The sequence below is a fragment of the Austrofundulus limnaeus genome, unplaced genomic scaffold, assembly GCF_001266775.1.
Source record: "Austrofundulus limnaeus strain Quisiro unplaced genomic scaffold, Austrofundulus_limnaeus-1.0 Scaffold140, whole genome shotgun sequence".
NCBI lineage: Eukaryota > Metazoa > Chordata > Actinopteri > Cyprinodontiformes > Rivulidae > Austrofundulus > Austrofundulus limnaeus.
The window spans coordinates 865,488-875,239 of NW_013952542.1; the positions used below are offsets into that span (position 1 = coordinate 865,488).

Genomic DNA, 9,752 nt, shown 5'->3' on the forward strand with positions numbered 1-9,752 from the left:
ATCTACAATAAGTTTATAGTTACATGAGTTACAACAACACATAATTTCCCTTTGGGATCAATAAAGTATTTTTGAATTGAATTGAAGTGAATTTAACATGGCTTCCTGGTTACAGGGTTCCCACACTTTTGTCAACATCAAATTCAAGGACCTTTCAAGGACTTTCCAGTACCAATTTCTTCAAAGAACCATGCGCGACGGCAATTACCTACTGCTACCACAGAATGTTACCAATGAACAGGTTTAATATGTAAATTCAATGAGAAACTGAACAACATAGAAGTTGTTGAGTCAGTATCACTGAAAGAAAGTGGATTAAATGTTTACCCTACATTCATATCTACAACACATGGACATGTAATTATGTCCTGGGAGGTTCAGCAGCTCAGTTGGGGAGGATGGGATGTGAACATGTCCAGACGCTTGGTGAGGACAGGAGGAGCTGTGGTGCTCTCACCTGGGCTCAGAAAGAACGACCCGCCCTCCTCTGCTCTGATTGGTTAAACTATGACTATGGCTCACGTTATTTGTTGAAAGCCACGTCAGTTYACCRTAATCCTGAGTTATCCACCGCAACAAAAGTTTGTTTGTTTTTTGTTTTTTTACAGATGATAAAAATGAGTTGTGTGAATCGAGAACTTCAATCCCTAAAAACATTCAAGGACTTTCAAGGACAAATGTAATTTTTGGCTGTTTTCACTAATATTCCAGAGCCTTGAAATCATTTTTTCAAATTCACAAACTTTCAAGGATTTCAAGGACCTGTGGAAACCCTGTAGTTACCTAGTTATGAAAGGAAATATTCATCCCATTATCAGACAAATTTAAGGTGGAGCTACATAAATAGTATTTTTTTTAAGAAAAGAGTTAGAATAACTATATTAATATAAATATGGTCTGAAGTCGGTCAGTTAAGGAAATGCAAAAGTAGTTAGCTAATGTTTATTTTTTTATTTACTTTCAGCTTCATGTTATTAAAAATGTTATTTAACTAGCTCCACCTTAATGGTCTGATAGTGTTCAGCTTCCAGTTTGAGAATAAAAAGACCGATTTCGTGTTTTTAGAGTATAAAATAAAAAAATAAATGAACAAACAGTACACAGACTGAGAAAGTTTTACTGAGCAGACTCTGCCGGGGACAACCTTTGATGTTAAGTTTTAGTAATAACAATAAAATGATCCAAACTTAATACAGCAGATGCCCCCAAATTAGAAGGGGTTTATATTTTTAGAGYGAAACATGAAAAAAAATACTTTGGATTTAAAGCGTCCTATAAACTGTGTGGGAGCCACCGCCTCCTGACCTGTGAGCAGACTAAAGTTTTTTGTCTCTCACCGACTCTGCAGGTCCATGAGGCTCTGCTCGGCGTGTTGCAGACTCTCCAGGTCCCTCATCATCTGAGAGACGTGCACCTTGCTGGACTTGTTCTGAATGTAGGCGAACCAGCAGCCTCCGACGCCGATCACGATGGAAACCATCAGGACAAAGTCCTTCATCCAGTTGTGCTGCTGACCTGCGGGACGGAGAGAGGAGAATAGGTCGGTGAGTTTTACCGCGTTTAAATTTAAGGACGGAGGGTTTTAGAGCACGCTTACGGAGAGGAGGACCGAAGAGCACAGCGTCCAGCGCCTTTAGGTTCAACTTCTGCTTGTGCCGCTGGTCTAAAACCTTCAGCTGCATCGACATGAACGACGGCTCGTTCGCCGCTATTCTGAAATGGAAAAAACAGAAAAGAAAACGGTGAGTTCAGATTTCAAACAAAGCATTATCGACATCAGTAACGTGGGTTAGGGGTAGGAGGAACAGGTGGGCTTCGGAACAGCAGTCTGATCACCTCAGAGCCTTCAGCTATGACATCACTTCATGAGTCAGCTGAGCAGTGCAACATGAGACCCCCGCCCCCCACTCCCACCGTTACAGTTACTGAGTACACTCAGTCTGTAGCGGCTCACGTTGAACATGTCCCACTGAACAGATTTAATGTCACTGTCCTTAAATAACAGCTTGATCTCTGCCTCGCCGCGCGCAGGAATTATAAATATATAAACACATAAATCTACTGCGACCTGCTGGCAGCTGGGATTCAGGGAGGAGATATTGTTCATGTCAGTCTGATGATCGTGATGAGAAGATGTTTGTAGGACCGAGAGAGGAAAAAACTATATCACCTTGTTTGTTTTTAACATTTCTATTTTTCCCAGCACTTCCTTACAAAGCCAGCAGTGGGCAGCAGTACACAGAGTAAACCAAACAACTGGCTTCAGTTGTAATAAATCTGATTAGACTCACTGATTACACATGTCTACAAAGCATAAACATTTTAATTACAGGCAGCAGGTGACTTGACAGTTACCTTTATTAATTATATTTTATTGATCCTGAGCAGTTACAGGTTTTGTTAGACCCCCCAACACAGGATAGTGACCCCGATGTGCTCTCCATGACCTAAAGGGACGTGTTTAAAGTAAAACTAGAAAATCTCCATCAGTRTGAAGACGTGCAGGACGTTTAGCTGTCAGTCCTCCCCACAAAGGTGTTCCCTGCCAACCCTAACAACACAAACTTGATAGCAGGGCTCGTGTTAACTGAATATTTTCCATATTTGACCCGGAACACCTGGTGGAAAGTTAGCATTTTCTGTGTGAATGCTTTTTTATTATTTTCTCTTCGTTTTGTTTTATTTTGTATCTCACAATTTTTGTGCTGTTTCAACAATTTCTATATCAAAATGTTCAGCTCCTTCAGGACATTTCAGTTATGAGTTTTAGTACTTCAGCAATTTGCACTTTTTGAGATGTTGAGCATTTTCAGCCATTTTTGTCTCATTAAAGATGAATGGAGCTGTCCTTAACGTCCTTAAAACTCTTCAAAATGTTCAGAAATCTTTACTTTAGAAACTTTTCACTCGTTTCCCCATCTGTCTGTTAATTTTAACTATTTTTTTCTACTTTTAACTTATTTTTTGCTAATTTTAGCTACATTTTTTTGCTCTTTTCACATTGTTTTTACCCATTTTGCTGTGTTTCTATGGATTTTTCACTTTTGATGTCCTACTTTCCGCAAAATCCAGCTGTTTAGGTTTAACTTGCATTAATGGTTTTGTTAATGAACATTTTCAGCTTCTTTCAGAAAAAMTATTTCAGCGTGAAGCATTTACACTGCWTTTTTGCAGRAAATGCAGTTTTTYTAGTAATTAGCTATTTTCTCACTTGGTGAATGATCTCTTAGGCTTTAGTCAGAAAAATGCCACGGCAGCTGAGTGTCTGAAGTTTCCTCAAAAAGCCAAATAACAACGATGTTGATAAAAGAGGTGAAAAAAAGAGGAACTGATGCAGTGAAAGATGCAGAACAAGTTATCAGCCCTCGGTCTACGGTGCGAGCAASAGGCAGTAAGGAGGTTAAGTGATCTGATCATATTTTCAGTGTACTCATTTAAYTTCATGTTTTAATGTTGTTATTAGGACCTCACTGTCAGTCAAAATGATGTACAGTGGAAAAACTTCTGCTTGATACAGAWGTTTTGTGGATCTATCACACAGAAGGAGGATTTCACTGAATTCTTATTGTGTGCCTCTAAATTTCACCAAGACCCTGCAAAGACCATCTAAGTTGTGACTAATGTATGAGGCAGAGCTTAATAAGAAGTCCAAGATGTGCTCCTGAGACCTGAACAGAGAGGCTGTCTGAGCAGCACGGCACTAACCGAGGTAACGTGTTCCCCGTGACCCGGAAGTCCCGGAAGTTCTTCTCGTACTGCGGCAGCTCCACCGACTCCTTCAGCCACTGCACCGTGTCCTCTGTGGTCCAGTTGTGGACTGTTGAGGGACACAGAAACACAGACGTAATAACAGATTAGAAGCTGGAAAAAGTATTTTATTACTGCTTCTTGAACGATGAACTGCAGAAATATTACTGTACAGATGTAAATTAGCAACTATGCTAGAATCTGGCYCATTTACTGTCTACACTGCATAAGACTGTTCATTTATGTGCACTGTCCTGATTAAATAAATAAAATTAAGAAATACAAGTATTTATTAAGAGTGCTTTTTATAAATAAAAACTACAGAACATGAAAAAGTCTCCAATTTAATTAGCATTAATCAAATCTCWTACATTTCTCATCTAAATAAGTCAACAACTAATAAGTTTAGTCATAAAACAGTTTTAGATATCTGAAATTAAGCATGGTGAAGCAGATTAAATGTAAAAACGGCCTGCCATACRCGTGAGCTTTCGCATGTTGCTGAAAAAGATCTGCTGCGCTCTCAGAGCAGAAATGGGTTGTTAAATAAGACAGACAAGTGAACGTCCACATCTACTTTTCATCCCTGCAGTTACAAGAATGAGTTTAGAAAAGTAGCTGCTGCCAGAAATCAGTGTGGGAAGCGAGTTCATCACAGCACACAGAGGAAGGTTATTCTTAAATGTTAGACATTTAAGTCGGTAGCGAATCTTCCCGGGAGTGGACGATGTCCCAACAAATTTACCCCAAAGTCAGACTGTGCAATGCTAAGAAAATGATCTAATGAGCCAAAGAGCTCCTCCTCTACTGTATGAGCCTCTGTTAGCAGGTTAAAKGTTAAAGTTCATAAGACTTCAACAGGAAAATAAGAGCAGCAGAGACCTGTGCCCCCAACTATGATTTCAGCTCAAATAAACACAAGAACAGTAACAATATCCATTATGCTACTTTTATCCATTTTAACCTCACTTATTTTTGTAACTATTAACATACAAAATTGTTGCCGTAGTCACTTTTAAATGTAACTAACTCTAGAAATCTTCAAGACCCCACCTGGACCCACAGTGGGGTCCCGACCCCAACTTTGGGAAASACTGATCGAAATTTAGMCAAAGAGCTAAAGCTGAAACAGGTTCGTTCTACAGGACGATGACTCTAAACACACCAGGTGATCTACAACAGTAAGGGTTAAAAAAACAGAAAAGAAATATCAGGGCGCTGCGGCGCTCCAAATGACTTGTTTAGTCCAGACCTCAACCTGACAGAACGGCCGTGGTTGGACTTTAAATGAGCTGTCTCTGTTGTGAAGAAGAGTGGGCCAAAATCCCTTCAGAATCATGTCAGACTGATAAAGTCAGATATATAAACAACTGAGTTTTTGCAGCTGAATCATGGGGTGGAGGCAGCTTTTCACACAGTTTTCCCCCATTTTTGCTACATTTGTGTTAAATAAAGACAGAGTACAGTGTTCAAAATGTTTTTCTCCACTTGAGGTTCGATTGAAATACTTTTTAAGACCTATTAAAACTAGATCTGATTCATTAAGTCCTAACATGTCAAACCTTAGAACTGAAAAGTGAACTTTTATTTTCCAATCTAAATGGGTGATTATTTGAGGCAAAACCTTACTTTAGCCACGAGACCAACTTCTAATGGTTCTGGAATACTGTATAATTAAACTAATCAGCTACACTGATAAACAAGTTGGTTCTTTATTAGACATTATCTAATTTGACTGAAGTGTAGGAAACAATAAGTCCAAAGTCTAAAGCTCAAACATCCATATTGGGTCTCGTTTTGTATTTTAATGTGAATTAATGTCTTGTTGAACGCACTTTATTTTCACTTGCTCTCTCAGCCATTCAGCCGTCGAGCTCGCTCAGGCTTTCAGAGCTGAGAAAGAGAAAAGAAAAAAACGGTCAAGCTGTTTCTGACTAAAGCCAGCAGCTGAATTCCAGGCTCCACATTCAACAGTCTCAGAGTTTGAGGCTCTAACGAGGACTGTTCAGAGCTGCTTTGGTCTCTTTCTGTAACGCTGCACATTTGCATATAGTTTCTGAGAGGCTTTCACTTAGTTCACTGCAAAAATTCAGCATAAACAAATAAAACACTGGATCGTTCAGGAAATATTTAGTCTGACCTTTATTTGAGAATATACTTTTACATTTTACAAGTTTGTTTGTATTTTCACTCAAAAAGAAGATTTTATGTTGATGTGGTCATTGACTGTTAGTACTTCCCTGAAGAAGATTATGTTTAAATGTCAAAAACAAAGAAAATACTGACTGGTGTAGGTTTCTTTTTTGATWAGATATTTTAAAGTGCCTGTGACATCAAATTTTTGTAATAAATGTGAATGTGTTTTTGGAAAGAGAACATTGATAACATATTTCAAAACAAATWTCACACCGTTAAGATGAACAGTTGTTGAAATATTTGCATGTGAAGAAACAGGAAGTGATGTCAAAGGGGAACATCTGCATGYAAACGGAGTGATGCTAYGATAATTAGAGACGAATCTGATGTTTCTTTAGATTATTTTGAGTCACTATCAGAGTTGAAGAAGAGTTTAAATACGATTGTTTCAATAAACAAAGACTAGAGAGTTTCTTTTCTTAAAGAGTTTCCATTTGATGTTACTTCCTGTTTCACTTTGCTGAGCCAAAYTCAAGASAAAATAGGCCAGTTATGAGACAAAATGGGTAAAATCCTATTTATTATGCTAATTTTCTTAAATATAAATATGTTTTCTTTGACTTTTTGTATTTGAAGGATAAGCACGTCACGGGCCCTTTAACACATCAACAATGTTTTTGCCTGTGTCTGTCTGTTAGTAAAATATTTCATAAACCACTGGGTGGAACTGAATGAAACTCACAAAGTTATGACTGGATGTACAGATACAATTGATCAACCTCTGACGTCAACCCAATTCAAGACGGCTGCCATGTCTAATGATGTCAGCAACACTAAAATGGCTACAATTTACACAATTTTGTTTAAATGAGTCACATCCAGTGCTACATATTGTGCAACTTTGCCTATTATTAGCTGCTGGAGTCAACTTTGTCTATTTGTAAAAACTATTTTAAGAGAACCTAGAGACAGATTTTAGTGATAAACTTGCAGTCAATACAGTAACAAAAATGTCAGTAGCTTAGACAGATGCATCTTATTATATTAGATCATACATAATATTTACAAGGTTTTACCAGTACAGATGTAACTCCATCATTTCTCATCCTAAGGTATCACTTTAAAGTCTGACTCAAAGGGAGGCAGGTGATGTTGCTTCTTTCAGAGAATACTCCATTTAGTTTGACGAATCACAACACTTGACACATTTTCCTTATAATAGTTTTGAGCCTCCAGACAGGTCGGTTCAGTTCTTAGAGCACAGAAGAGGAGGATTCATCTGCACAGCAGGTGTGAGATGCCAGATATTCAGGTGGTTTTATGAGTGCCAAGTGTTGTGCAACCAGCACCCTCTGGCTGTTTCAGTGAATACCATGTCAGTTAGAAAGTAAAAGTATACTATCGATTCCAGGACAGGTTAAAGGAGCACACCTGAGCCTGTGATGAAGCAGTATCACTTTTTAGGAACCAACACCTGCACCATGTGATCTGCATCCTGTTGGTTGCAAGTTTGCTCTGTATACTTAGTGATGCTACTGCAGTCTTCCCGTGGTTTCAGCTCTAGTAACAGAAAAGTACAGACACCTTGACTCAGGACAGTGCCTGTAGGTGTTTGTATTGGTGCCATCTTGGTGCAGACAGAGGGTAACTTTACCTTCAGAGGTCTTCCAGCCCCTCCACAGCTCCTCCACGGTGATGTGCTGGTCTTCACGGTGCAGGTTGCTGTGTTTGTTGGTTTGTTGCTGCTTCATGTCTTCTATTATGAACTGGCAAACAAAACAACCAGACAAAACTGAGTTATTCAAACTTTTCATTAACGTCACAATGCATGTATCTGTAGGCAGTACAGATGGCTGCGCTCATGTTGTTTTGACAAAGAGAGAGGGTTGTCTAGATGTGAGTCCCACATGCACACATTTTCTTATTTGTCTGATTTCTTCCTTTTAAGGGCTTCGAAAAGAAAAAGAGAGAGAGAGAGAGCCCTGGAAGAGGCACTATTTCTACCTTTGTGTGTGTGTGTGCGTGTGTGTGTGTGTGCGTGCGTGCCTGTGTGCGCATGTGTGTGTGTTCTTTTAGTTTCCGGACGTAATCCTTTGGTAGCTCAGAACTAAGTAACCCTGCAGAAGAACGCCAAAAGAAACAAATCCAACCAAAGAACGGCCAGAACACCAGTAACATCAACAAGGATCATGGCGGACTACCAAACACCTCAAAGCATTCATCCTGGACAACTAGGTGAATGTGTGGGGCCTGGGCATGGTTTGATATGCAGGGAACAGTTTTATTCATCTAGCTTGTTTCTGATTATTAATTAGCCTGCAACGGTCCTGCAGAACAGTGTTGGACTATTCCAGTAAATAATGCCAAGTGTGCAATCCCAGTTAACTGAGAGCATTTCATTCAYTGTGATTAGTTTACAGGTCAATTTGAGTAGAAACGCCTAATTTATATTTATATTCTAAAGACATAATAATGGTTTAAGGGCCAACAATACTTATRAGAGTAATGTTACTGTGCTGATAGTGGTGGGCAATAAGACACCACATAGCAGACAGGTGTGGGCCAGATCTGGGGTCAATCTGGCACTGCTGGCTGACTGCTGGCATAGCAAGTGGTTTGTCAACTAAATATGGGCCAGGTCTGGCAAGGATGGTACTGTTTTAAAGTGGTACAGTTTTGGTTTGGTTTTCATGGCCCAAATCTGTCTGCCACAACTGGCCCAGTTGTTGTTTTGTTGATGTGGCCCACATCTGCCAATGCCATCACTTGCCCAGTTGTGGTTTGGTTAATGTGGCCCAAATCTGCCAATGCCACAACTGGCCCAGTTGTTGTTTGGTTAATGTGGCCCAACTCTGTAAATGCCACAACTGGCCCAGTAGTTGTTTGGATAATGTGGCCCAGATCTGTCAATGCCACAGCTAGCCCAGTTTTGACTTGGTTTATGTAGTGTTGGGCCACATGTGGAGCACCACTTGGCAAACAATATCTGGTCCACCAAGGGGTCAACATTCTTTGCAGTATCTGAGCCAAGTGTTACAGTGGTTGTGCCTTGTGTAGACCAGAACTGGGCAAGAAAAATTTTACTGCGAGGGACAATAGTAGATGGTAAAGGATTAAAATTTGTTGACACTGTGCAAAAGCAGAGACCTCGTAGGATCATCTATAGCACATTCTATCTATTGTTGTTCTAGGCTTTGTGTTTACTCATCAGTTATTTCTTCAGACTAAATCACACAGTTTGCTTGTTCTCTTAACGCTCACCCCGGAGGAACAGCGACTAACCAATCAGAACAAACTGGAGTCAGTTCTGGGAATTCTTCATTCAAACTGGAGCTGGAAGCTGAAAATGAAACCAAGACAATTAACTTTACCTCTAATGTACGGAATTGGTTCGGCTTTTCTCCAAATGAAACGAGCCAAACAACAGTCCTGTCAAAAATCTGCACTGACAGGAATCGCACGTCAAATGGCACCACAAAAASAGGCAGCAGATTACAGACTGAAACAAACCACTTTAATCCTCTTGCTGCCCCTGGGTCAAAATGACCCACAAGGTGTTAAGATTAATGCCTCTTGGGTCATTCTGACCCAAGGGATGCTGAAGGGTTAATGCTGACATTTGATAAAGGCAGCCCATTTAAGGAAAGCAAACAGTGGAAACAAGGAACTGAAGCAGTCACCTTTTACCTCATAAAAACAGTAAAATACAAGGGATGAAAAAGCTCCTGGGTTTTATTAATCTGCAGAATTTAGACTTCGTCTTTTTTCTGAATGATGTTAAACTTCAAGGTAATCAGTTTACCCCAAAGTTAAAATTTTTATTTCACCATTTTCAATAAGACATGAGATTTTATCTTAAAGCTTAATTC

General features: G+C 39.6%; 1 protein-coding gene across 1 annotated transcript in view; it reads right to left on the reverse strand.

Annotated features, from left to right (window-relative positions):
* stim2b (stromal interaction molecule 2b) overlaps positions 1 to 9,752 on the reverse strand; it is a gene marked incomplete at its 3' end in the record, with an annotated part of 57,100 nt that overhangs the window by 3,475 nt on the left and 43,873 nt on the right. The window contains 4 exon segments of the mRNA XM_014016175.1: positions 1,338 to 1,515; positions 1,598 to 1,713; positions 3,706 to 3,817; positions 7,538 to 7,649. Coding sequence (XP_013871629.1) covers positions 1,338 to 1,515; positions 1,598 to 1,713; positions 3,706 to 3,817; positions 7,538 to 7,649 — 518 coding nt within the window.